A 27322-nucleotide genomic window follows, 5' to 3' on the forward strand; every position below is an offset into this window, starting at 1 on the left:
CCTGCGGGGCGAAGGCGCCTAACTCGTGCTCTACTAGCGTATCTTGTACCAGATACTTATGTTCTATATGCATCGCGATTCGTTTGGCGGATAGGCTTGTGGTCCAACGTAGAGTTCGAAGCAAACTCCTGCACTCATCTTTCACAGGATGTGTTTACTGGCAGAGAATTCGTTCGCTAAGAAAAATCCTAGCGTACCCCCACAGGAGTTTCTTGCTACTTACATTATTTAATGTGTTATACATTTTATTCTTATTAAAAAATCATAAGAAAGAGCCTTGTTGGCGCAATCGGTAGCGCGTATGACTCTTAATCATAAGGTTAGGGGTTCGAGCCCCCTACAGGGCTTTCTTTTTTTCCTGACTTCGAATCTGCCAGCACTGGAGATATCGATTGCAGGTGTCCTCTGTCTATGAAGGAAGGATTTGCACAGTTCACTGATCGCTATGAAACAGGCGTCAATATGGATACAATAAACCGACATAAAATAATGGTGGTATTGACAAATATATATATAGTACTCGTTATTTTGTTATATTAAAAAGTATTTGAAGAATAAATAATATTTCGATTTGTTTCCCGACAATTATTAGAGAAGTGTAATGTGTAATAAGTAATATAACAAATCATTGGCCCGGCCTTTAATCCTTATCTTCAGCTAAAACTTCATCCAAACGGGACAATTCTGGGTTGCCTTTCAATCTCAAAGTCTCGTCAGTTCTTAGTTTTTTGAAGGTAAAGAATACACCGGAACATAGAGCTACACCCATAGCGAGAAATAGTGGTGTTAATTCAACGGGTATTTTGTAACCACCTGAAGATTTTTTCTGATTCTTTTGTTAGTATAATACTCAATTGCTAATTTTTCAAAATCGTGGCCAGCAAAGCTGCTTGTCCCCAATGTATCTCAATGTATCCCATTGCCAACTATTATGAGAATCAATGCAGTAACCACTTCACACTTCATCTGTTAGTGCAAATAAACAAAAACAACGATTTACATACAGCCGTATTCAACAGTAATTGTGATGGTCTCATTTTTAGGTTTTTCTTCTCAAGTCTGGTTCAAAGATGTTTTTAGCAAGCTGCTAGAAAGGACTACATCTCCAGAATACAACTAGTTCAAAACGAACTTAAAGGATAGCTACAGTTGCTTTTGAAGGGATAGCGATGCCTTAAAATTTCTGTCCACATGATCATCATTTGATACGGAAATCTCACGCTTTGTAAGAGATGATTGGCTCATGCTCAAGACCGATATAAAATAARGCAAACAAGTTAATGCTATATACAGGAATCCATCCTCCTACTACACGAAGACTTATTATCTAAGAATCTCTCTACTTGATTATCGCTGATTCAAGGGTGGTTTAGCTTACCAATTTCTCATCGAGTCACACACAATTTCGTAAACTAGCCAACTTACAGCAGTGGAAGGGACAACTTTGAAAAGATTTGCAGTAAGACCCTTGTAGTAACCACTAAAACCTTCTGTTTTACCAATTGTCACCAGCGCATCCCAGACACTCGAATATTTGAATCCCAGTTCATTTCCACCCATCGMAAGAACTTGGAATCGTCTTCTCAGCAGATCAAAAGGGTAAGTCATTGTTTGCGCAACACCGCCACTTACGGCACCCATTGTTAGTTTGTAAAGGTTACTCTTCCAGGGAGGTCGTGAGTCTGAACTATCGATACCTATTTCTCTTAACTGTTCATAAACTGCAAAGTTTAAGGCCACATATGGAACAACTCCAAGACTTGTTGGCCAGACACCCCTATATAATCCCTTGAGGCCGCCTTCTGATTTATAAGCTTCGGTCAGCAATTTCCAAATCCCTGGAGGCTTTGCTATGTTCTTTGCCTTCGACCGGTTCAGAGTACTTAAATTTGCTGTTTGGATTGTTAGTCTTGTTTTGATCAAGTCCAACGGATAAGTGGCTACCACACTACAACCACCACATAATGCACCACTAAATAGTCTCTGAGTATTTGTGAGTTGTTCTTGTCTATCATAACCATCTACATGAAACAGTTTCTTTTTACAGGCCTCATAAACTACAAATTGGACTGCACTATAAGGAAAGATTCTTATACAATTCAAACCGTTTCCTCTGAAAAGACCTTTAGTTCCCTCTTCACGATAAACTTGTCGTATGGACTGGAATATACCTTGATTATACGAATTCGTGGAGCTCTGAACTTGCAACAATATTTTTACCCTTTCAAAAGGCGAAACAACGGTTCGGGAAACTGCACCAGCCACACCACCAGCTAGAAATGCAATATTTGAATCTCTCTTGAGAAAATTCTTAATTGAGTTCGGCTGTTCGAAGACGGCCAGTACTTCCGACATACCAGTAGAACCTGTTTATTGAAATCTTATAATTGAGCACTTTGAAATGAAAAGTAGGAAACTTGGTATATTTCCCTTAACATTCTAATTTCAGTTAGCCTCATTGGCAATCATGATAATTTTGACCGATACGCATATCAAGTGCAAGCTGCGAAAGAAGCCTGGCAAGAAAAAGAGGTGTGAAATAATATCAAAAAGTCTTTCGTGAAAAAAAGAATAAAAGTTACGTGGTGGCTGAACACAATACATAGCTTATATCGAATGTTCGCTTGCAGTTCTTTACTCCTACAAACTATAGAAGACATCAAATGCTTTATCGATTGTTTGCCCTCGCCTACTGTCTTTGTGAGTCATTAAATTTATCTTTTCATATATTTACGAAAGAAACTAGAGAGTATTTAGGTTAGTTAAACATAAACATAAATTGTTCTATATGCGCTATGGAAAATTGACGACATCGAAGGGTCGTATAATTTTTAAAAGTTAGAAGAGTATCCGTGTTCCATCATTTCGTTTCTTTTATTTATATTCCATAAAGAAGTCTGTTGTGTTTTTGACTAACGTTTAGATTTAGATCTTATAATCTCCTTGTAGCTAAACATTTCGAATGCCTTTTTTTATTTAAGTTGTGTTTAAGACCTTGTTTCTTTTCCTTTCGTGGCTCTTCAAATGTCTCAGCATATTACTCTTTACATTAAAAGATTTTGAGCAACCTTCCCAAGTGCACTTGAAAGGGGTATCCCCTGTATGTATTAAATAATGTGTCTTTAACGTTGAGGGCCTCGAGCAAATTTTGCCACATACAGGGCACTGCTTTCTTAGTTTTGCAGATGTTATTCGACTACCGTTTTTCCAATCGGAGAATGCTGCTGAAGAATTTGAAGAAGTACCGGGTTCGCTTTTAGTTCTACTATTACCGTCCTCATGTATACCTGGGATTATGCTGTATTTAGGCGGGACTGATTTTGGCCTACTCTGACATACATCTATAGTGGTATTCGAGGGAGCAACCATTGATAATGCAGCAAAATTTGGTTCAGGAGCTACTGTTATCGGCTCTTTTTCATATGGTCCCATCGGCTTATAGAGAGTTGGTACGATGACTGGCATCATAAGGGGAGCTGATGACGTTATATGAGCCGGTTGGTTATGTGGTATTTGTTGCTGGTTATCAGAAAAATATATAGGATATTGATCAGGTGTTACATTCATAGAAATCGGCGTGTAAACCTCGTTAACCATAGGCACTATATTCATACCATGGTAGACCTGCTGTGGAGGGAGCTGAAGCCTTGTGTCGGCATTGGCACGTGAGCCACTTTCAAAATTGGGTAAAAGAGACGAAATTGGCGGTAAGTTTATTTTAGCATTGTTGTAACATTCTTGTTCGTTTTTGTAGCTATTTTGGCCGTACAATTGATTATTTATACTAGGGGTTAGATGTTCAGCTGTTTGCACCTGTAGGGGAAGGTTTGATTTGTAGTTGATCGTACACATTCCGATATTAGGAGATTCTGATTTGTCTGTATATGTTGTCCGCCTCTCTGAACTTTGCCTTGAAAGCGGAAAATTCATGTAATTTACTGTTGATGGCGTTTATCACTATTTGGTAGGTTAGTTTCCAAACCGTATTATACCTATGAAGAAGTTTAAGAAAAAAACGCTAATGCAGAAGAATTATTAGAAAGCCTTAAAAACTTGAAAAGCCGATAATTTTTGTTTATAGTTATATTCATTGAATCCTGGACGGCATGCAGAAAGGACTTTGAAACACCAACGTGTAGTAGTCGCATATATATCAAGAAAAGAAAGAAAAAAGAGGGCAGTCAGAATACAACAATAATGAGGAAGGCACACGACCGCCCTTCACGGGCCACCTGCAGATCTCTTAGGCAGCTCCAGAATGACGTGCTTGCACGATTACTTACTTATGGAACTTTAAGGACATAGGTCGCGAACCTGATGCATCACTCTTTATCTTCGTTTTTGTTTCTGTTTAGGTTTCCTTGTGTAGAACAATACGGAGGAACTTTGACGGAAGTTAAAAAAACAGATCGTCTTGATCTGCTCTCAACCTGGTATACCGCCGAAAAGTTTATTTCCCACCGTAAACGGTAACCGCTCGTGGCTCAAGGTTGGATGCTCCCGCAAGAATTTCTATTATAGGAAAGACCCGTAGTCTAAAAGGAAAGGATCGCCGTCGTTTTGTTCTTTAACCCCGAATCGGCATTTCTCACCTGATTCTTTCCTAGATTGCTGCAAAACCCAGGTATATTTTTAGGCACCGAGCGTGCGCGATGTATATGGATTGATTTTCACATGTATCGTTTATGAGTAATTGACTGCACCTCGTGTTGGAAGATTATTCAAGCGGGTTTCGCTGACTCAAGCGGCCTCCTCATTTTTAGTTGCTTTTGGGTTCCAACTATGCATGGTAGGCAAAAGTTGGGAAAGTAAATTATGTAGCCCTACCGTTTCACTGCAACGTGTCAGGTTCATCTACGATTGCTACCAGAATCACGGCAAGGTGCGTATAACTATGAATACATAGTAGCCTGTACTGAAAAGCTTGCGAGCAAGCAAAAAAGAATAGTATCGGTTAGACGTAGTTTCATACAGTGGTAGAACAAGTTGCAGGAAGTCAATGAGCATTTTAAATATCCGATACAGGAGGACCTACGTGGCCATCATAGTACATTATATTGCTCATCAAAACACCCTGCGCTGGCAATAACGGGATGTAGCCTTTCCATTATATCATCAAGGTTGGCTGCGGAGGATTGTCAGAGCTGGCGCACATAAAACAAAAGATGCCTATTTCGGCTTTATTTAGAGTTGGGGCTATGTGGAACGGTCTTTATGCTATGAACGGGCATTGTAGTAACTTAAGGTAACGGCGCTCAACCACTGTTGAACAAAAAGAAAAAGCAAGAAGAGGGATACATAAGCCTTGCCTACGCGTTCTTATTGAAGAGAATCTGCAGCTTGGGCTTGCTCAACGGGATTGCCAGCAAAATCAACCAAACAATCACCGACTATTTTCAATACATCGACGAATTAACAACAGCGAAGCTAGACGCTGAGTATTATGTTGCTTCAGTGTTGTAGTGTTGTTTGCTCAGCCTATATCGAAGAAAAAAACCGAAAACAAAATTGGTACTGTCATCATCAAGAGCAAGAATCCAAAATACGTTTTTTTTTGCACAATCGGCGCAAAAAACCGTTCAATTTCAAAAACCTTATTTTAACTTGCACTCGTGGTTGTTAGAGGAACAAAATCAACGTGCGGGAAAATAAGGTTTTTTTCTCCTTTCGAAAATTCTCACTTCGGGGACTGAAGAGCGACCAGAAATCTCGTAGGGAGGATTTTCATTTGATGATAAAAAAAAAATGAAGGATAAAAAAGAAATTTGTCTTCTAACCAGAAGGTGTTGCTTATTCCTTACGTATGCACAGAATGCAAAGCACAAGATACGGAAGGCGCGACTCCACGCAGCTGCCCTTGCTCACACATTACTGGGGATGCAAGACATACAGAAAAGGCTGCCACTTGTTGTTGGCTATTTCGGCGACAGCCTGGCTAGCCTTCTCAAATCGTTATAAATAAATGAAAGCTCAGAGAGCGTTGGAATTTTATGTCAGCAATAATATCTCATGAAAACAAGTAAAATTTTCTTAGTTAATTCGTACATATGCCTGACCTATGAAACTAAGGAGCGAATGTGAGATTTTCTGGTTCTTAAATAGAAGAGTTTTCTCATTGGATTGCTTACATAAAAGAGTTTTCTCATCGGATTGCTTACAAAGACAAACCGTGCCGTACCAAACTTTATGATTCTTGATGAAATTCATTTAGCTAACTCACCAGTTAGAGTCGCTGGCTTTTCTTTCTGGAAAGAGAAATTAACTATTTTACAAGCATACGCAGATGCTTACTCCGTCGATAAACAAATCTTAACTACAGGCAACCTTGAAATAATAGTACTTCCAATTAGCGACAAGTCCGAGACGAAAATTCAAATCAAACTGGTAAATTAGATCCTATGGCCAAGGAACTTAACGTAGTTTGTTAAAGCTGGCAGCGCGGAAGAGGATTGAAAGAAGTCAGCTTTCCAAACATAAAAGTTTGAAAAACGAAGGCACACGCTGAACTTACCGTGTTTGCCGCAGCAACGTTCTTTTATGAAGATTCGAATGAATTTCGTGGCGAATTTGCTACTTCAAGGCATGTCAAGGGGGGCCACTGTTATTTCTGATTTACAACCAAAAATTACGAAATCGCTAACGGTGCTATCGATTTCATTTGCCTCTTTTGAAATTGCTGCTCTCTTTGTCATTACAGATCTGGCGGCGCCCCTGCTTATCGGGCTGTTGCAAGTATAATGTTCGGGCAAAGCCGAAGGCGGAGGGAAAAACTACTAAGAACACGTTATCCTCCGCTGTCTCTACAATATGCCTTCTTCCGCCCAATTCGTCGTGCCTGCTTTGAAGCAGAGCTGTAAGGACGTGGTTATTGGGCTACGTACGATGCCAATCCAATACACGTGTGTTTACATCCAGATTAGTTACCTAATCCAATTGTCCGCTTATTTTCGTTGAGCGATTTTAGCCGATTTCCTGCTGTACAAAATTTCAGGGGCTTCTGTATCACGATTAGCTAAGTAGCGGCCGTAAAATACCCCACGCCAAAGCTACGCGCGTGAACAGAGCCTGCATGAAAGTGCGCGTGGGCAACTGCTGATTAAGCACCCTGTGAAAATACCAGGAATTCTTGCAAATCACTTTCTCAGTTCGCAATAGTTCCATGATCACAAGCTTGAGTTAAAGTCTGGACTTTAAATTGGCCATAGCTATAGCATGAGGATATGTTCAGGAAACCTTGATGTATACGAGGAAACTATTTTCTCCTCGATATTAATTCTACCCTTCTTTTTCTACATCGAAACTCGGCCGGCACCTTCATGTGAAAAATTTGGAACGTTATCCTTGAACGTATTATCATTACAGAAAAAAGTCTCAGGGGAAGGACTGTGGTAAGAAAAGGTTTTCAACGTGGCTCTTCAGCTTGAGTATATTTGAAGCAGTATATTTTTCAATAATTCTTCTCATTGTATTGTTTAATGTAACGAAGAGAATTGGTCTTTTGGTTTCATAGTTCCAACAATGGCAGAGTTTAGCGAATGTGGCCCTTCGTTCATAGAAATGATTCAAACCACACACAAACTTCATAGTCATTCTAAAATTTTTTTAGTGTTAGCATGATGCGGTTCTTAGTAGACTTTAAAACATCAATGATTTAGCCGTTTCTACGGGAAATCTACGTAACAATACAAGAGATAGCTGTTACCTCTCGAGCATCTATATCTCCATAGTGCTTACTTCCGTCTACTATTACAGTTTCCAGGGAGACGCTTCAACGATTAGATAAAATGCCATAATAAATGAATGATTCTTAAATTTGACTTTAACTTAGAAAGTCTTTACTCTAGAGCTTGCTAGCGAATTATTTGACTTGCTTCAGTGATTGGAAAGTTGAACGCCATGGCTCTCACTCTTGTTTCATTCCAGAGCCAGACGTTACACCATCAACTGTTAATTTACTCCCAAATAATTTAAGTACTTTCTTTACGTATTGCTGCCGACTGAGAATACATGAAACTATCGAGGGTAATTATAATAAATAGAACCAAGTCTTTGTATTTAATTCTTTACTGTTTGGAACAATAGGAATCAACCACCGTTTGCAGTAGATAGTAAACTCATATAAAATAGAGTCTTTGAACGGATTAGGAATATTTAAAATCAATAGTAGCTGCTCATAACCTCAATGTATTCAGTAGAGGTTTTGCCTATAGAAATGTAATTTTCTTTCTAATTGTTCCGAATATATTGGCGCTCAATTTTCTTTTCCCCTTTCATTTCGTTGTGGCGATTAGCATGTTATGCTATTCTGCGTTTCGTGCCTGCCTGATCTATTTACGCTATATTTGAACAGCATTCACAAGTCGTGCGGATTATTGTAAGGACAAGCTTTTTTTCACATTCTTGCCCACATCAATGCCCGGAAACAAAGCAGGATTATAAAGATGTTTCATTCAACAACTCAGGAAGTAATCTTATTTTTATAGGAGAAAGGGGTCCTTCTTTCGGATGTATCCTGTATTGAATGGTTCAGTTTGTGTAAGGGAAGGCTCCCTTGCTGAGTTTACCGTCATCCCAATGGAGTGTTCAATACACTCCAATCCGCTAATTTTCGGTTAATGACACCCCAGCATTACGTTAGGTTACGTTTAAATTTAAGTTCAACCTCATTTTGCCAAGACAGTGCCCTTTTTTCCTTGAAAAATGAGTTATGGAACGGGCAAATCTTGTAGCAAATAAAGTCTTGGTATTGCCATTAGCTATACGTAAAAACACACTAAATTTTGAATGGGAAGTCCAGATTACTGCCGTTTGTGTGATCATGAAACATAAGTTTACGATCGCACCTTATAGTTGAATTAAGGACTAAAAGAAATTCCATAACGAAAAATGACACCGAGAGTTTGACCCCGCGTACTTTGGGTACACAAACATGTGAGGCGGAATAACAAGATCTACGCGATCGTAAGAGTAAGGGTCCAAACGGCAATTATCTCACCTCCTTACAGTTTGAATAGTTTTGACTAATCGATTAATGACTACACGCAATACATTTATCCAGTTGATACATATCTATATTCTTTGATAATGGCCACAGCGCCACATAATCATTACTCGCGCCCCAAAAAACAAAAAAACAAACTTTTAACACCCTTGAAAGAAGAGCCTTCACTGATGTTTTTTCTTTGCTATTTTCTTTTGGTGTGTCCTCAAGTGCCTTAACATGTTGCTTTTAACATTGAAAGATTTATTACAGTGTTCCCAAGTGCATTTGAAGGGTGTATCTCCTGTATGTATTAAATAATGCGTTCTTAACGTCGAAGGCCTTGAACAAACCTTCCCACAGATAGGACATTGCTTCCGTAGCTTCACCACGGCACGTAATTGCTTTTGTATAAGATCCAAGTCTGTTTGTGTTTGGGATAGCAGTGTCCCAGGATTTTGCCCCGTATGAACATTCGTGAGAGAGTATTGTCCATCGCTCGCCGACCTACGACTTTCATTTTGAAAATGTTGCATAGGTGGGGTCACAGACTGGGGACTATATGGAGGTGTTGCTGTTGAATAAACAGAGCAGTAAGATTGGCGTTCAATGAACGTTAAGGGAAAAGGCTGTGGTGATGCTACAACTGGCGAGAAAATAACAGAGTTGGAACCCGATCTCCAAACAGGGTCTTCTGTCTGGTGCAGAGGAGAGGGAGCGTAATGGTAGGCTGGGGGTGGTAATTGAGCCTGATTTACTTCAGAAGTAATTGAGGCGCGCATGATCGACGAACAGGGAGGAAGATGCACATCCTCTTTAACCGTATCTGAGACTCTCTTCGAAGATTGGGCATATGGTGTCCCTATGTTAGGCGAAGAGCGTTTTACAGGGCTACAAAGCATGGGTTCTAGTGTTTTTGTTTTCCACATTATAGTTAGCGTTGAAGATCGAAGTTTTATGTATATGAAAAAAGTTGGAAACAGCTTAGTGTAGACTTCCTTTTATTGTGTTATTATCAAACTGAGTCTTGCAGGGATGCCCTTGAGAAGAAAAGCAAAAGATTGGTCAGAGGTATAAACAGCAGTAAGACCTGGGTTGGCTTGCAAATAAGGCAACGAAAAAAAGAGCGACTACAACCAACGCTTATATAATATAGAGAATTCTTGAAACTGTATCTCATGGCAACCGAAGGCCGCTGAAATTTAAGGTTTTGATGGGAGAAGATTTCCGGTGCTTTACACTCCTCGTAGCAACAGCTACTACGAGCCTCTTCAGGAAACAGTGCCTACCAGGTCGTTGGCCTAGGATCCTCCAGATAGAGTTGCCTTAAAACGAAGCGCGGCGGACTTATTTTTGCAAAGATTTCCAGAAAACAATAGAGGAAGAATTTCTGGCGTACGAAAAGGAACGACTTCCCAACATTTCTATACAGCTAGGGGGGTTTCTATGGGTTGAAAAAAAAAACTCCTGAGCAATTACCTTTTGGTGAAACGGTTTCTGGCTATGAATGGCGATATGAGCCAGGGAGTTAGAGCTACTTCCGTAGCCAAAGCGGGGCCAGGATACTTGTCTTCGAAGGACCCCTAGGTAAAAGAGATACAGCGTAAGTCACATAGTGCTGGCGCGAGGGCTCAATATCTTGACAAGGGTGCGACGGACAATGCCGTCTATTGTATACTATGTATGGAAAGAAAAATGTACTTTAACGCGCTACTGAAAAACTCTATTGCTGTGCCTTAAGTGTTCTATCAAGTGCCTATATATATATATATATATATATATATATATATATATATATATATATCGATCTTTGCCAAGAGGTTCTGTACTTCACTGAACAGTTGTTGGTAAAGGTATCAAAGAAAGAAACCAAATTAAATATTTTAGTTCTTCTGGAAGAGAGGTCCAGAATCTTCCTAGTAGTAGTGACTGAAACTAAACGACTAGATACCATTTTTCAGAAAATTGGGTGAAAACTCGTATCATGCAAGGAATTTGCTCAGACAGGCAATACCTCGCACCCATATTATAAAAACTACCGATGTCTGATAGAAGGCCCCCAACTTGAGCTCGTCATAAATATAGGGCCGTGTGCAAAAAAAAAAAATTAAAAAAAGTACATAATATACATACAACTTAAATTAAAATGCATAGAAACCTAAAAAAAAAATTATTTGTCATACCAAAAAAATATCACAAATGCTACGTAAGAAGATTATTGCAACACGGGGACTCCTTCGCATACAACTGTAAACAGACTCGAGAAAGGAGGGAATTCCCCCCAAAAGTACCCAATATCTATGAGTAGGTTTCAATCAAAGTATCACGTAGATTACCTGAAATGGATTCTGGTTGAGCATCTTGCAAACGGAAGATACTTTCAATAACACTCAATTCTGGGGCTGTGGTATCTAGACCTGTGACGGCCAAATAGTCGTTGACGACCATACCGGCACCGACAACAGCACTACCGCGGTTAACGGTACCAGCCACCAAAGGCACTTGTAGTAAAGAGGACAATTCTTCTTGATCTTGAACGCTTGTTTGTGGATGCACTAACCCACCTTGATTACTCAAAGAACAATATGACCCGACTAGAATGTTACCTGATATGGTTTGACGGAAGACTTCCACACCTAACACATCACTTATCAATTCTTCAGTTTCCCTGTCGATGTCTGGATGTACTAAGGCAACGTAGTCATTGCAACAGATGACGTTACCCAAGGCAGATAGTCTTTCCTCTACTCTTTGGATCTTAACTGAATCTGGCAAACAGTTTCTTAGATGTTGTAATTCTTGATCTGTGGTTTGAGTGGGAACCAGCAAACCTCTACGGTTACCAGCGGTCATTCTACCGATGATACGGGTACCAGCAATGGTGGTGTGAACGATAGGAATAGCGTCTCCCAATTCAGCTTCAAATGCAGAGTAGAAGTTTTCGGAACCACCGACAGCTACTAGACAGTAGGTGTTAGTCAACTTGGAGAAGACACCGATTTCATTAGAATTTTCAAATTGAGTTCTGGAAGCCATTATTGTTTGTTTCGAGAATTAGTTAGGTTATGCTCTTGTTCCAAATACTCTGTCGTGTTGCCTTTCTACTGTAAGACCAACGAAGGATGGATTTTCTTTGTATTATGCAAGTGAATAAAATTTACTTATATAGTAAGAAAGAAAAAATCTGCACAAAAGAACATGGGTTTAAATCTTTAATTAATGAAAATTTTCCAAAAATTTTCTTTTTTGCCTCTAAAGAGAACGGGTAATGCTCATCACCCGATTTTCGTCCAGAATGCTTATATTCTTACATAAAGAAATGGAGGTATCGTAGATCATTGCGGCTCTGTTGCTTCCACAGCCTATCCGGAGACAGGCCAGGACGTAAAGCGAAGGCCATGACCCTCATTCACTCAGCGATATACCGTTCTGCGTTCTCCCAGTGGCTCAAAACTAGTTTTTTCTCACGATCTGAAGACTGCGCAGGCTCAGTAAATGGATCACTTTTTCTTCGTCGTTGTCTTGGTCTTGTACCTGGCATATAAGACCAATAGGGCCCTTGTCACAGTCTGCGCATATTAAGTACTTTAGACACTTCTTGATTTTCCAGCTGGAATCTCCGTAATCAAAGGCGAACTCGTCCTTATCGCCTAGGTCCCCCAAGAGAGAAGAGGGAATGTCTCTAGATACGCCAATGTTGTCGAAGTCCCATACATCAGGGACAACCAAAAAATTGTTGTCGCTAGTGGGCGCGTACCCCTCCGCTCTGTTTTCCAGCAGCTTAAATTGACTATACGCCCCTTCCGGCAAACTCACTATATTGTCTTCATCAATCACGATGACGGCGCTGTGACAGCCGTCAAACAAACACGTGGCCCTGCTCATAATCTCTGTCTTTTCTTCCCTTGTCTGGCTCGTCTCAATCAGCCATGCACAGGACTCTCTGCTTTTCTTGCCATTACGTGCCAACTCTTGATATTCACTTTTAGTAGATAGTTAAATGAATGAGCGTTATCGCTAAGAACGAGGGCAATGGCATCAGCAGTGGGAGGTGAGCAGCTGCTTGGCGCCTATCGAGTGGTTAAAAAAAAAGAGAGAAGGTGCCACAAGAATCGAAAGAAACCTGATTGTACAAATGCAGTTCATACAGGATCAATTTAGCCCCTACTGCAACAGATCGAGCATTATTTCGATGGTATGGAATACCAGTGCCCCGTTTGGGGTTAATTGGGCTTTCACGCGTTGCGAACGCGTGAAAAGGCTTCAACTGAAAAAAAAAAAGAGAAGATCTACATCGTTAAACGTAGAAAGGATGGAAAGTCGGCCCAAGAAGCTAGTTTCTCATTAGTGGTCTCCAAGATTCAAACCGTTTCGAGTTGGCAGCTTGAAGAAACAAGAATTGATCATTCTTTTTTCTTTATTTTCCTATTTTTACAGAGAACTCTACCATTTTTGACAACCTCAGGATAAAGAAGAGAGTTAAAAGACAAGAGAATAATGGAGCAACCACCTTCGTCGATGCCTCCTCAAAATGACACTAAGAAGAAGGGGATACTTTCCTTTTTTCAGAACACCACCACTATAAAGAGCAGCCTTGGTGTAAGCAAGTCTGCGAGGAATGAGACCAATGTCATTACTTTGGATGACCCTAATGAGGCTGCTGTTGAAGAGAGGAGAAATGCTTTGAGCACTACTAAGGAATCCGCAAACGAAACGAACGCTGTGTCTGAGACGGCTAATTCAGAAAGTCAACATACAGACGACAAAATCGTGCCCACAAAGATGTCAGAATCWACTATGGGAAGCACAGAGCAATTACAATCCGACGAGACTGCATCAGTTGCAAAAAGCAAAAGCTCTTCGCCATCCTCCAGAAAAGAACTGTCCACAATAAGAAAAGAGCAAATCAGAAAGGAAAAGGAACTAAAGAGGCAACAACGTGAACAGGAAAAGCACAGAAAAGAATCATTACGTCTAGAAGAGAAGCGCAAAAAAGAACTCAAGGCAGAAGAGGAGAAACAGAAGCGTGCTGAATTGAAGAAGCAGAAAGAAGAAGAAAAACGCAAGAAGGAGGAAGCCAGATTGGAGGCTAAAAAAAAAAGAGAAATGGATAAATTGAAAAGAGAGGAGGACATTCGGTCAAAGGAAAAGGCCAAAGAAAGAGCACAATCCCGTATTGGTAATTTCTTTAAAAAGGTAAGCGATTCAAACATACCCGTGGTGGAAAAATCAGATTATGAGAAATTTTTCCTGCCATTTTACGCTAAAGATGGAGTCAAAACTTGCGATAAGTGGAAATTAACAAAATTACAGCTGGAAAATAGTAAAAGAAAGATAGATGACGCACTATTGAATAGCAATACTGCCAACGACGACGAACTTTTAAGTTGGCTAAAGTCCAAAAAGGTGGCCAGAGGTCATAAGATCAAATGCAGGGCCGTTGAGGTTCTACAACAAATGACACTGAAAGAAAAGACTGATGACGAGCTTCATGCTCTACTTGCACAAGTCCCACACAAATACATAAAATTCTACGAAAATGTGAGGCCCCCATTCATTGGAACATACTCTGTGGATTTCACTTTGCCAGCAAATAATCCTTTTTCCACGGACGGTACAGGATTCAATTACGATTACGATTCTGATGTGGAATGGGCTAACGAAGACGAAGAAGGTGAAGTTGACAATCTGGAGAGCGGCGAAGAAGAAGAGGAGGAAGATGACGAGGATATGCCCAGTGAGGGAGAATTCGACGGGTTTCTAGACACGGAGGAAAATGGCGACGTGGATGGTCTATCCGGCGCCAAGAGAAAATTCGTAGGCCCACTCATACCAACAATTTGTTTAAAATCCGACTTTGAAAACATGTCGGATGAAAATAAGCGATATTTTCAATCACTCAAAGCGGAAGTTCTCATAGAAACAACCGTACCAATAGATCCTTTCAAAGACCCCAGGCCACCACCCTTGCCGTCCAAACGAAGCAATCCCGAGCTACAAACACCGAACTCTAGTCAATCTCAAAGTCCCGAGAAGAAACAGAAAACAATAATCACAAACTCGAAGGACTTGCTTCGACTTTTTGATGGCATTCAAGATAGCACGTTCTCGCTAGGTACAGTAACCGAAATAGCACAAAAGAACTTGCCACAGTACAATAAACAAACGATCAAGAACACGATTAAGGAATACGCCATAAGGGGCTCAGGGAAGGGTGATTTGCCCCGAAAATGGGAGATCAAAGACGTGGCAAACTGGGAAAATCTCCGAGCAAATGAGACTACACCAAATCCATCTACATGCCTCGACCAAATTACCAGTATATAGAAAATAAAACAAATAGACTAATTACTTTTTAGGATAACTAATAAAAGCATCTAATGCTCTATTTTGTAGCTAACCACTCTTAGAATTCCTCCAGCAGGTCCTTGGCACTTCTCGTATATAGGAACAAGCGACAAAAATGCAAGTATATATCACTCTACCTCGTGACCAGGTACAACTACCATCTCTTGCTATTTTATAATGCTTCAAATCTCGCTATAAAGATGCGAACACTTAATTTTCCCAAAAAGGAAAATTATTGATAATTCGCGGCCTCGAAACTAAGAGACAGAGAAAAAAAAGACAACATGAACACTTTTACAGTAGCGCATTTCTTCAATCGTTCTAGAAAAGCGGTTCTTAGTAAACAGAACGTCGACATTCAATCCTTTATTAACAAGGCAGAAGATCGGAATTGTGTTAAGACCAGCTCAAGAATTGTGCTAAAACCAGCTCAAGAATTCAAAAAATGTCTCAACAGCCTAGCTCGCCAGTGAGAGAGGACAGCAATTCCAGTTCCCCAATGATTCCAAATCCCGATTCAGTTCCACCACAGCCTTCTTCTCCAGCCTTGTTTTATAGCTCATCATCATCACAAGCTGATACCTATGGTCGCAACAATAGCCAGAACCAAAGTCAAGGGGACGGTAACATTAGAGCTGCTATAGGTTCTTCACCACTAAACTTTCCATCCTCTTCCCAACGACAAACCTCCGATATCTTCCTATCTCAGAGAAGACAGGGCAGAAATGGCTCTTCCGCTAATACCCCTGGAAGATCGAGATACCATACTGATTTGAGAAGTGATAGAGCGTTACCTAGTTCTTCATCTTCGTTAGGCGGTAATAGTCAGAACCGTCTACACATGAGAAGAAATGATATTCATACATCCGATCTATCTTCTCCACGGAGAATTGTTGATTTTGACGCTAGATCTGGTGCCAATACCATGGCGTCTTCGTCTTCTTCTGCTCCTCCATCCGAAATCAGTGAACCGTTGAGAATAATTTGGGGTACTAACGTCAGCATTCAGGAGTGTACAACCAACTTTCGTAATTTTTTGATGTCTTTTAAATATAAGTTTCGTAAAGTTTTGGATGAAAGGGAAGATTTCATTAACAGCACCACCGACGAGGATCTATACTACATCAAACAACTTAATGAAATGAGAGAACTTGGTACCTCTAATTTAAACTTAGATGCAAGAAACCTACTCGCTTACAAGCAAACAGAAGAGCTATATCATCAGTTACTAAATTACCCTCAAGAAGTTATTTCCATTATGGATCAAACAATAAAGGATTGCATGGTTTCTTTGGTAGTGGACAACCATTTAGACTATGATCTGGATGAAATTGAAACTAAATTTTATAAAGTGAGACCTTATAATGTAGGTTCCTGTAAAGGTATGCGAGAACTTAATCCAAACGATATAGATAAACTAATAAATTTGAAAGGCCTTGTTCTAAGATCAACTCCAGTCATCCCCGATATGAAAGTAGCGTTTTTCAAATGTAATGTTTGCGACCACACAATGGCTGTGGAAATTGACAGAGGTGTTATCCAAGAACCTGCTAGATGTGAACGTATTGATTGTAACGAGCCTAATTCCATGTCATTGATACATAACAGGTGTTCATTTGCAGATAAACAAGTCATCAAACTACAGGAAACACCAGATTTTGTCCCAGATGGGCAGACACCTCACTCTATTTCATTATGTGTGTACGATGAGTTAGTCGATTCTTGTAGAGCGGGTGATCGTATCGAGGTAACCGGTACATTTAGATCTATTCCTATTAGAGCCAATTCTAGACAACGTGTCTTAAAATCGTTGTACAAAACATATGTCGATGTGGTTCACGTAAAAAAAGTCTCAGATAAAAGGTTAGACGTCGACACTTCCACCATTGAGCAAGAACTAATGCAAAACAAGCTAGATCATAATGAAGTTGAAGAAGTAAGGCGAATTACTGACCACGACCTGGCGAAAATTCGTGAAGTCGCATCTAGAGAAGACTTGTATAGTTTGTTGGCACGCTCTATTGCTCCGAGTATTTATGAACTAGAAGATGTCAAGAAAGGTATTCTTCTTCAACTTTTTGGCGGTACGAATAAGACTTTTACGAAGGGTGGTCGTTATAGAGGTGATATAAATATTTTGCTTTGCGGGGATCCATCTACTTCCAAATCACAAATTTTGCAATATGTTCACAAAATTACTCCTCGTGGTGTGTATACTTCGGGGAAAGGGTCATCTGCTGTTGGTTTAACTGCTTACATAACAAGGGATGTTGATACGAAACAGCTTGTTTTAGAAAGTGGTGCGTTAGTACTGTCTGATGGTGGTGTGTGTTGTATTGATGAATTTGATAAGATGAGTGACTCTACAAGATCTGTTTTACATGAAGTTATGGAACAACAAACTATTTCTATCGCGAAAGCAGGGATTATCACAACGTTGAACGCCAGAAGTTCCATTCTGGCTAGTGCTAACCCAATCGGTTCACGTTACAATCCAAACTTACCTGTGACACAAAACATTGACTTACCTCCTCCATTACTTTCGAGATTTGATCTGGTTTATCTGGTTCTGGACAAAGTTGATGAAAAAAATGACAGAGAGCTAGCCAAGCACTTAACAAATCTTTATTTAGAAGATAAACCCGAACATGTGTCTCAAGATGATGTCCTACCAGTTGAATTTTTAACGATGTATATTAGTTATGCAAAGGAGCACATAAACCCAGTGATCACCGAAGCCGCCAAAACAGAGCTTGTTCGAGCATATGTAGGAATGAGGAAAATGGGTGATGACTCGAGATCTGATGAGAAAAGAATCACAGCTACAACAAGACAATTAGAGAGTATGATTCGTTTAGCTGAAGCACATGCTAAGATGAAATTAAAAAGCGCTGTAGAATTGGAAGATGTTCAAGAGGCTGTGAGATTAATCAGATCAGCTATCAAAGATTATGCGACAGATCCAAAGACTGGTAAAATCGACATGAATTTAGTTCAGACAGGTAAATCTGTGGTTCAAAGAAAATTGCAGGAAGATTTATCAAGGGAAATCGTAAACGTTTTGAAAGATCAGGTATCTGACTCAATGTCATTCAATGAGCTTATCAAGCAAATAAATGAGCACTCGCAAGATAGGGTTGACTCTTCTGATATCCAAGAGGCCTTGTCGAGGTTGCAACAAGAAGATAAGGTTATTGTTCTTGGCGAAGGTGTAAGGAGATCTGTTCGCTTAAACAACCGTGTCTGATACTTTCTGATACTGTCTTCTCCCTATAAAACGATCGGCAAATACCAATTGTTTATAATATTTCTGTATATTTCACTTTTGTGTGCTTTGTAACATTATTAATATTAGAAGCTTGACTTGGTGGGCGGCTTTTTTTCTTAGTCCTGATTGGCTGAATAAAAATCCTCTTTAACGCACGAGAAAATATCCCGAAGGATGATTCCATTTAAAGACCGAAGATTGTAAGATCCCTTACATTCACTGTTTTGAAAGAACTTAGCGAGCAACCGAGGCCCTGTATTAGAACTTCATTCAGTCCATCATGCTAGGCAGAATTCAAAATTACACAAGTGGATTAGTTTCTAAAGCAAATCTTTTATCAACAAAGGCTTTGTACTATGGTAAAGTTGGTGCCGAGATTTCAAAACAGATTTATGTAAAGGAAGGTCTCCAACCACCAACTGCGGCCCAATTCAAATCAGTATATCTAAATCTCTACAAACAGAGCCTTAACTTTGTGTTGAAGCCTACGGAAGTTTTATCGTTTTTGAAAAACATTCAAAAGAACGAATTATTAAAATATGGTGCATACGGTGTTCAAATAGTGGGGTTTTATTCAGTAGGTGAAGTAATTGGAAGGAGAAAGTTGGTAGGCTATAAGCATCATTAGGCTTTTAATTTTATCTATTCAGACAAACCTTGTATATTCATTAATTAGACGTGTATGTTGACGTATAAAGAGAAAAAAAGTAGATAAAGAATATATATTCAATTCTATCTTTGTTTTCCGCTTCATGTGATGTGGCATAAAGCTTCAAATCAGAATTTCATCAGCTGTCTGCCCTCACCTATTTTACAAGAGAATAAATAAACTTTTTCTGGCTAAAGCAGGTTCTTTTTTATAAACATCCCCTTGTGATTGTAAAATTCAGGAAAGCTTCGTTGGGGTTTTCAATTAAACTGGTAGAAACGACCATGAAAAGGTATTCAGATTCTTTAACAACCTTTTTTGTTTTCCTAAAATTAATGATACACCAGGGAATTAAAGAATAAACCTTGAGAAAAAAAAATGACTATTTACTAATATCTCTTAAATACTCTTGAAACTTCTTGTAAACTGAAGGGTCAAATCTAGAAAAGTTATTGTCTAGGTCAATAAATGTTTTGGCAATTTGACAGCTTTTATAGTAATAGTTGGCATGCTTCCTGTCACGGGAATAGAGCTTCTGCAGTGGGAGCTCATTATCATTATTGGCTGTTATTTTTTTATTCTCTGTATTGTCGCCTATAATGAATTTCTTGTTATTCCCTCTGGACTTCATTTTATCATCAGGGGAAGGAATAAAGCCCTTGAACAGTTCATAAGCGGCCAATGTGAACCCAAATTGAGGAGAACTTCTCAAGACACGAGCTCCTCCGCCTTTAAAAAAACTTTTGAAACTTTCTTCCTTCAGGATGATACGAATAGCGTGGAGAATACCGTTGTATCTCGTCTCACCTTTTCGTGGATCTATTTGTAATCTAGTTTTTATGACATCAAAGGGCGTGGTCAAAAAGGCTGCGGGCATACCAGCAATGGCACCAGCAGTTAAAAGTTCCCACGTTTTTAATCTATTTCTCTTTGTCTTATCATTTGGATCAAAATCGAAAAGATCTTTTTTTAAATGTGCATAAGTAGGAAAATAAATAGCAGAAAATGGGACATCTCTCATCAAGCAAGCTGCCACACCACTATACAAGCCTTTCAAACCCAATTTTCTAACAATTTGAACCGCTGTTTCATTAGCCTGCTGTATGTTTTCACCCACATAATCAGATTGAACCTGTAACCTAATCTTTACGATTTCTAAAGGATTCGTGAATATAACTTGGCATGCGCCTGCCGAAGCACCTGATATAATTTCAGGTAGAAGACTTAATCTACCGTTTTTATCGGTCAACCTGTTTCTCAAAAAGTCATTGACGGTCAACTTAATCGCTTTTTCAGGAGCCACCCCAATCAATTGAGGTCCAAGACCAGAGTAAAGGCCTTTTATTCCTTCACGAGATACAATCTTTAAAAGACAGTCAATTGAGTTTTTGTATTGGGATAATGATCTTTGAGCTTGCATTCTTGTTTTTACGAAGTCTATTGGATATACTATAGTTGCCCCGATGCAGCCTGCAATGGAGCCCAAAGAAAAATTGTATAACGAATCGAAAATTGGATAAAAATAATAGTTAACATAAAGTGATTCGTTTTGATTTTTTCGCAATTCCATTTGGTGAACTAAGTCGTTCAAGTAATTTGGATTCAAAATTTTCATGAAATCTTCAATCGTTAAATCAGAGCGCATAGTTGCTTTATCCCTTTTTCCTCCGAATACCGATTCAAATAGACCAGTACTTGCTTTAGAAGCTTTTTTGACCCCAGAGTCCTGGGAAAAGCCATCTGACAGATCGTGGTAGTAGTCATTAAAACTTTGCAAGTTTTTTCTTGATTTGCTTACTCCATGTAAATATTCGTTGTGAATGAAAAAATCAATATCTGAATCGTAATGATGGTCGTTAAGAAGCTCGTTGTCTCGCTTACTTTTCTTCCTTAATCTTCTGTTTTCCTTTGAATTTGCAACGATAGAAAATAACAAGTTGATCTGGGATGGGGAAAACTCAACGATGTTGTTTACCTTGCTATACTGGGCATTCAAAACTGTCATAAAGTCCCTTTTCGTAATTATCTGTTCTCTAATATCTTGCTCGGTTAAATTGTTTTCAGTAACATATTTGTGCAATATTTGATTCAGTAAATCGAAATTTTGAAATAAATAAAACACATCCTTGAACACATTGTATGGTATGGAATTATTATCTGCTTTTAATAATTTCGTATTTGACAAATTCAAAGAGGAGAAAATATCCGCAGAAACTCTATGAGAATAAAACAATCTCAGAAGATATATGAGCTGATTTTTGCTTAAAGCTAAACGATGTCCTTGGGAGTCCATTTGTGCTAATCTATCAAATCCTATAAATATTTTTTCGTTTTTCAGATCGTTCTGTAAAATCGTTACTAGGGAATTTAAACTTAAGAATGCTTCATTTTCATGATAACATTTATAGAACTTCAAAAATCGGAAGTTTTCCCAGTCGAGTAGCAAATTGTTTTCCTTAACAAAATCATCGTCAATCGACTCATGCAGCAGTCGAATGGTATCTTTGAACTGGTCAAGATTTAAAAGAAGCTCATCGAAACTTAAGAATCTATTTCCATAATTGATTGACTTGATCCTGTCATCTGCCGCCTTTAAACTGAAAGAGGAATTACCAAACTTTCTCTTCTGTTTTGCTTTGATGTTCTCTACATCAAATTTTCTAAAGAATTCATAGAGAATGATAAGATGATAATTATCGTATTCTAATAAATTGTTGAAGTAAAACCAATCGTTAAGTGTCAAATATCCTTTATTTTGTTCGTCAATAGCAAAGAAAATACATCCAAACGCGTTTTTAGGTACTTGATTCAAATTAAATGAATGGTCTGTGAACTTCGGGTATATACTCTTTGAGCTAGATATCAATTCAATGAAATCATCATATGTTAGAATTGGTTCTCCTGTAACTTTGTCCATCCTGGGTTTCCTACTTGCTATTTCAAAGTTATTGTAGTTCACTGTGGTTCGTTCAGACTTATCATTAGCAATACTGACAGGTGTGCCCTCTTTTGTTAACACACTCGCAAATTGTTTGAATACTTCCAATTGCTGCTTTTTTTTCCCACTATTCGAATTAATTTGCTCCATAATAATATAATAATTTTTCAAGTTCGCTAGCAAAGCAGCATACTTTTAAGTTGGAGAATGAAAGTTAATGCGTCTTCTCAATGAAGTGTGGTTCAAAAAGGAGGATCAGAGCTATCTTTAAAGATTGTAACAAATGCGGGGTCGTAAAATTRAGCTTGTAAGTCAGGCAAGATCAACAATCAAATATTATCATACAATAGACAGGTCCGTTTTAAGACCTTTGTATGTGCTTGTTATACTCAAACAGTCGACTTCTTAGCCTCGAATGGTGGTTAATTTCGAGAATCTATATATGCTTCGAGATGTTTTTCAGCATGTCCGCAGTGTTCCCCTAAATCGATTTAAAAAAAAATCGTGATCGCTCGCAGCTAAATGACCAATAAAGAAGGTTCCTTCTTCAATATAAGAGATTCGTCTCGACTCTAAATTGCCTCAACTTGAATTTGACGAATCTACAATTAGTTGGTTGAAAGCTTTTCTATTACATTTCGATCACTATAATATTAAACAAGATAAACAATATACACTAAACATCGAACATGTCATGACATGTAGGCGATGCTTTCCCCATACTTCTTTCTAAACAATTGTCAAAAAGCCTTCCGAATTCGCGCCCTAAATCCCAGTAGCTTTTGCTAAAAATGTCCTTCATAAATTGCATCATCCCGCACAAATGATGAGTATTAGAAATGTGTTGTAGCATATTTGCTTTTGCCCAAATTTCATTCTGGAAGCTAACTAAGTCAAGTGAACCATCTACGTACAGAATCGGATACATTCTTAACAAGTATACTTGGAAGCTCTCCTTTGGAATGTAATTGTTCTTTTCTTTTAGATTGCTACTCGAAAGTTTTGATTCCTTATCGCCCTCGGGGCTAGTAGTACATTCACCATTGGTGTCACTTGACTTAAAACTTTCTTCTTTCGAGGCGTCAACATTATTCCATATGCTAACTTCACAGCCGTGTAGTGCAAAATTACAAGACCAGATCAAAAGCGACGTCAATGCAATAGCATATGGCCTAGTAAATATAGGATCAGAATTCACCACGTAGTCTTCCACAACGGTTAGACGATTATTGTCCTTAACAATGAACATTTCAAACAAAAATTGGAAAGCGTAAACGACGGCTACACCACCATTATAGGGATCTTTTGCAAACTGGAGTATCCTTCGACTGATCATGTCATATTCCTCAAACCCAATTGGGACATTCATTCTCCAAGGCGCCCCTGCGTATATGTAATAATCGTGATGGAGAATCCGTAAGACGATTTGAGAAATATGAATTGCAGGCATTTTACAACTTGAAGAATTATCTGAAGAAAGTAAATCTAAGCTGCTATCATTTGCCTTGTCTTCGTAGTTCACATGAGGTTGGTCACCTTCTCCATCCGTTGAGACCCCTTCAAAATCACTCGGCGTGTTTATCCTGCATGCTTTCGGATTAGTGCAACTTATTTGAACTTCACGAAGCCAATAATTCATTGCAAATGATAGAATATCTTTCCATGAAAGACCTAGATGATCTGTAATACCGCTTCGAAAATTTGTCATGAAATACTCACCATTTACTTCCTCTTGGCACTGAAATAGGATAGAAATTATTCCTGCAAGAAGGATCTTTTTACCAAAAAGACTTTGGATATTCCAGTCTTCAGTGTTTCCCAGGCCTACTGGGCTGCTCTCTTTGGCGTCATTATTGACCTTGTTTCTTTGTATATTGTTGTTTTGTAAAATTTGAACGACGTTTTTCATTAATTGCATCAATGCTGACAGGAATGTATTATTTTCATCCCTTTTGGTACTGCCATATCCATGTTCCATTAGAGTTTCGTAGCTCAAATCATAAGATTCCCAAACTTGGTCTGGGCAAGGTAATGTTAGCTGAATCTGATTGCTGTTGATGAATAAATTCCAATACCCAAACACTACAGCATGTGTGGTGTCCATGTAAAATGCGTAGAATGCGATTCTTTTCAACATTTCAAAATCAATCCATCTTTTATAAACTTCTTGTGGATCTTTAATTGAATTTTCCCCGGAAGTTTTCCCGGTTTTGACCATTAATGGATGGCCACCTAAGGAAGGCGTTCGCCTCAATAATTGAATGGTCGTCCCATGGTGCAAAAAAGATCTTTCGTGGAAATGTCTATTCGTACTTGTCTTTTCGTATCCTTCGAGTAATAGTAAGCTTTGAATGATGTATGTTTTGGAGGGCGGTTGGAAATCGGCATGGGAAAAAATTATCCAACGTAGGGGACCACAAATTGGGTCACTGATTTGTTCACGATATTCACTTCCTAGGAAACTTGCACCAGTCATGATTAACGCCAAGTTTAAAATTCCAGGCTGCTTGTCCACGTGGAAAGAAGGTTTGTGAAGTAGACCATATTGTGGATGAAAATTGAACCAGAATGACTTCAGTGATTTGTGTATAGCGTTTATAGAAACGTAACGTAATTCTGGAACAAGTGCAAACATCTCTTGACATTTCTCTTTTGATACCTTGTATTTTGTCGTGGGATGTGGATGGAAAAATGACGGAACGCTCTTCATAGAATGGCGCAATTGCTCCTTATAGTTTAAGGAAGAGTTGCTTGTCATCTCTAAGTCTTTAGAAGGCTGCCGTTTTAGTTCATTCATATCCAGTTTCTCAGTGGAAACATTATCTTTACCGAGAGTACTAGGGTTGTTAGTAAATTTGGATTGAGTCTTGGGAGTTTCGATGTTAGCCTGTTGCAGGTCAAATGTAACTGGAGAATTTTGAAATCCTTCAAATTTATCATTTTGTGGGCGTTTTTCATTGTTAGGGATTATGGTCTTATCAGAGAATGTGTCTTCGATATTTACTTGTGGGGCTTCAGAAAGCTCTTGCATGAAAGATTGTAAAGGATCGCTGTTCAAGAAATTTGTGGAGAAAAGGTCCTGCATCATTGTCAGGTTAGCGCAGCTAGCAGACGAAGTTAATTGATCCGCAAATAGATTCTGTTGTGGCGACTGCTGCTGCTGCTGCTGATGTTGTTGTTGTTGCTGCTGATGTTGTTGCTGCTGCTGTATTTGCTGCTGCTGTATTTGCTGCTGCTGTAGTATTTGTTGTTGTTGTGCTTGTTGTTGTTGTACTTGTTGTTGTTGTACTTGTTGTTGTTGTTGTCGTTGTTGTTGTTGTTGTTGTTGTTGTTGCTGCTGCTGCTGCTGCTGCTGCTGTTGTTGTGCATCTTTCTGCTGTTGAAGATATTGTTCCTGTTGTCGATCTTGAGAAAGTGGCTGAAATGGCTGTTGATATACAGTATTCGGAACAGTTCTGTCCTGATATCGTTGTTGAGCAGCTATGTTGATATTAACATTCTGGTCATTGCTATTGCTAGTACTATTAGCTCCTTCGATATCGAATGCACTAGTCCCTGCACGGTTATCGAATATCCAATTGAAAAATTGGTTAACACTTTGACCGTTATTTCTCATTCGAGGGTCATAAGGAAACGCAGGGCTTGCCGGCTGTGTATGCATTTGCTGCTGAAACATAGGTTGCTGCAGCGGAGCCGGAAGCTGTTGTTGGAGTTGCTGTTGTTGTATTTGTTGTACTTGTTGGGGCTGCTGAAGGAAGGGACGAAATTTTGATCCGGGAGCGACTGAAGGTGGATCAACAGAGTTTTTTGATGGGTTTACCACTGAAGCACTGGGTTGCCCAGAAACTAGCGTTTCACTGGAATTATATGGCAACTGTTTAGAGAAACTGTTGTCTACTGGGGAGATAAGATCTCTATTTGGTTTAGTTAACCTATTTTTCATCTTCGAGTGTCTCTTTTCATGCCTGATCAGTAAGTCTTTCCTCACAAATGTCTTATTACAAGGCGAATTTGTGGTAGGAAGTACGAAAGAACAGACGTATATTTCTTTCGGCCAGTGATTCAGTTTATGTCTTGACAGATGCTCTTGTCGTGAAAAGGTTTTGTTGCACTCAGGATGTGGACACCTGAATCTGTCAGCGGATGAAGACGAGCTTGAATTCGGTGATAAGTCATTCTCGTTTTCCCTTTTCTTGATTCTATTAGCAAATTCTTTACTATGCATTTAAGGCACTTTTCGTAGGCTTAGTGCGCTCTTCACTATATTATTTGTCTTGGTTACCAGAAAAGTAATGCATTAACTCTGAAGTATCAATAGTACTTCTAAAAATATTCAAGATGCTGTTCGCAAACCCAAAAAAAAAAAATAAAAAGAAAACGAAAAAAAGAAAAAAAGAAAACAAGACTAAACTAATATCGTAGTTATTTAGAATCCCCGAAAAGCTTTACTGAAATCAACTCAGTGGCAACATTCAAGCACGTATGCAAAATCCTGTCTAAGGCCACTTGTTGTACCGCTCGCCCATTCTTCTTGACCATTGCCTAAACCCAGGAAAATGTACCTCTTGTCCGTAGGTACCAGGCCATGTAACATACTCGGCAGCACTAAAGGGAGGAGGAACCCGAAGTCTGCCGTTGATGGCCTGTGATCGTTGACATATTTTTAAAGCAAAAGATAGTTTCTGCATGACATCGTTAGAGAAATGAAAGGGCTCTTCTTTTCCAAACAAAGTGGCATATTTCGAGCTAGCAGACAAAACTTAAGCGCCTGTGTTGACATTAGATATGCTTTGTTCAGCGGCATCTGTACATGTGCCCGGCCTATAAATGTGCCGGATTTTGTGTGTCCTATAGACTTAGACGATGAAAAGATGATCTCCCATCTTCAATTCCAGGCTTAGGAAGCGGTTTCGTCGCTGCGATGGCTCTTAAAAAATCGTAACCTCAAATGAAAAATAGGGGTATTCTTCTTTTCCCCTTCAGTCCTTTCTTGGTTCATAAATTTAGCGTGCTTTGCAGGGGTCTTGGGGTGAGTATTGTTGCAATTGCAACATCTCGGTACAACTACAGTGCAAATAATCCGACCAGTTTTCAAAGCATCGTTGTTTGTTCATGCTTTTGCCTAAAAACCTTGCAGTT

General features: G+C 39.1%; 11 protein-coding genes and 1 non-coding gene across 12 annotated transcripts; 4 read left to right on the plus strand and 8 right to left on the minus strand.

The window, feature by feature from the left end:
* Positions 1-274: 274 nt before the first annotated feature.
* DI49_5468 lies at positions 275-347 on the plus strand. Its single transcript has one exon. It is a non-coding gene; the product is annotated as a tRNA-Lys (tRNA).
* A 293-nt stretch (positions 348-640) lies between these two features.
* Positions 641-769, minus strand: MRA1 (Mra1p; the record flags this gene model as incomplete). The annotated part of the gene is made up of 1 exon (XM_018368455.1): positions 641-769. One exon carries the CDS (start codon positions 767-769, stop codon positions 641-643), a length of 129 nt encoding a protein of 42 aa, XP_018219035.1.
* A 605-nt stretch (positions 770-1374) lies between these two features.
* Positions 1375-2355, minus strand: MRX21 (Mrx21p; the record flags this gene model as incomplete). Its single annotated transcript, XM_018368456.1, has 1 exon — positions 1375-2355. The coding sequence occupies one exon, from the start codon at positions 2353-2355 to the stop codon at positions 1375-1377; it is 981 nt and encodes a 326-aa protein (XP_018219036.1).
* Positions 2356-2976: 621 nt separating this feature from the next.
* CMR3 (Cmr3p) lies at positions 2977-3930 on the minus strand (the record flags this gene model as incomplete). The annotated part of the gene is made up of 1 exon (XM_018368457.1): positions 2977-3930. The coding sequence occupies one exon, from the start codon at positions 3928-3930 to the stop codon at positions 2977-2979; it is 954 nt and encodes a 317-aa protein (XP_018219037.1).
* Positions 3931-9165: 5235 nt separating this feature from the next.
* DI49_5472 (uncharacterized protein) lies at positions 9166-9909 on the minus strand (the record flags this gene model as incomplete). Its single annotated transcript, XM_018368458.1, has 1 exon — positions 9166-9909. One exon carries the CDS (start codon positions 9907-9909, stop codon positions 9166-9168), a length of 744 nt encoding a protein of 247 aa, XP_018219038.1.
* A 1369-nt stretch (positions 9910-11278) lies between these two features.
* On the minus strand, positions 11279-12016 carry TIF6 (translation initiation factor 6; the record flags this gene model as incomplete). Its single annotated transcript, XM_018368459.1, has 1 exon — positions 11279-12016. One exon carries the CDS (start codon positions 12014-12016, stop codon positions 11279-11281), a length of 738 nt encoding a protein of 245 aa, XP_018219039.1.
* A 417-nt stretch (positions 12017-12433) lies between these two features.
* On the minus strand, positions 12434-12865 carry DSS4 (guanine nucleotide exchange factor DSS4; the record flags this gene model as incomplete). The annotated part of the gene is made up of 1 exon (XM_018368460.1): positions 12434-12865. The coding sequence occupies one exon, from the start codon at positions 12863-12865 to the stop codon at positions 12434-12436; it is 432 nt and encodes a 143-aa protein (XP_018219040.1).
* Positions 12866-13477: 612 nt separating this feature from the next.
* Positions 13478-15307, plus strand: RLF2 (Rlf2p; the record flags this gene model as incomplete). The annotated part of the gene is made up of 1 exon (XM_018368461.1): positions 13478-15307. One exon carries the CDS (start codon positions 13478-13480, stop codon positions 15305-15307), a length of 1830 nt encoding a protein of 609 aa, XP_018219041.1.
* A 466-nt stretch (positions 15308-15773) lies between these two features.
* On the plus strand, positions 15774-18575 carry MCM4 (MCM DNA helicase complex subunit MCM4; the record flags this gene model as incomplete). Its single annotated transcript, XM_018368462.1, has 1 exon — positions 15774-18575. The coding sequence occupies one exon, from the start codon at positions 15774-15776 to the stop codon at positions 18573-18575; it is 2802 nt and encodes a 933-aa protein (XP_018219042.1).
* A 301-nt stretch (positions 18576-18876) lies between these two features.
* On the plus strand, positions 18877-19224 carry ATP20 (F1F0 ATP synthase subunit g; the record flags this gene model as incomplete). Its single annotated transcript, XM_018368463.1, has 1 exon — positions 18877-19224. One exon carries the CDS (start codon positions 18877-18879, stop codon positions 19222-19224), a length of 348 nt encoding a protein of 115 aa, XP_018219043.1.
* A 403-nt stretch (positions 19225-19627) lies between these two features.
* AGC1 (citrin) lies at positions 19628-22333 on the minus strand (the record flags this gene model as incomplete). The annotated part of the gene is made up of 1 exon (XM_018368464.1): positions 19628-22333. One exon carries the CDS (start codon positions 22331-22333, stop codon positions 19628-19630), a length of 2706 nt encoding a protein of 901 aa, XP_018219044.1.
* A 526-nt stretch (positions 22334-22859) lies between these two features.
* Positions 22860-26408, minus strand: SDD4 (Sdd4p; the record flags this gene model as incomplete). The annotated part of the gene is made up of 1 exon (XM_018368465.1): positions 22860-26408. The coding sequence occupies one exon, from the start codon at positions 26406-26408 to the stop codon at positions 22860-22862; it is 3549 nt and encodes a 1182-aa protein (XP_018219045.1).
* Positions 26409-27322: the final 914 nt, after the last annotated feature.

The sequence above is a fragment of the Saccharomyces eubayanus genome, chromosome XVI (assembly GCF_001298625.1).
Source record: "Saccharomyces eubayanus strain FM1318 chromosome XVI, whole genome shotgun sequence".
Taxonomy (NCBI): domain Eukaryota; kingdom Fungi; phylum Ascomycota; class Saccharomycetes; order Saccharomycetales; family Saccharomycetaceae; genus Saccharomyces; species Saccharomyces eubayanus.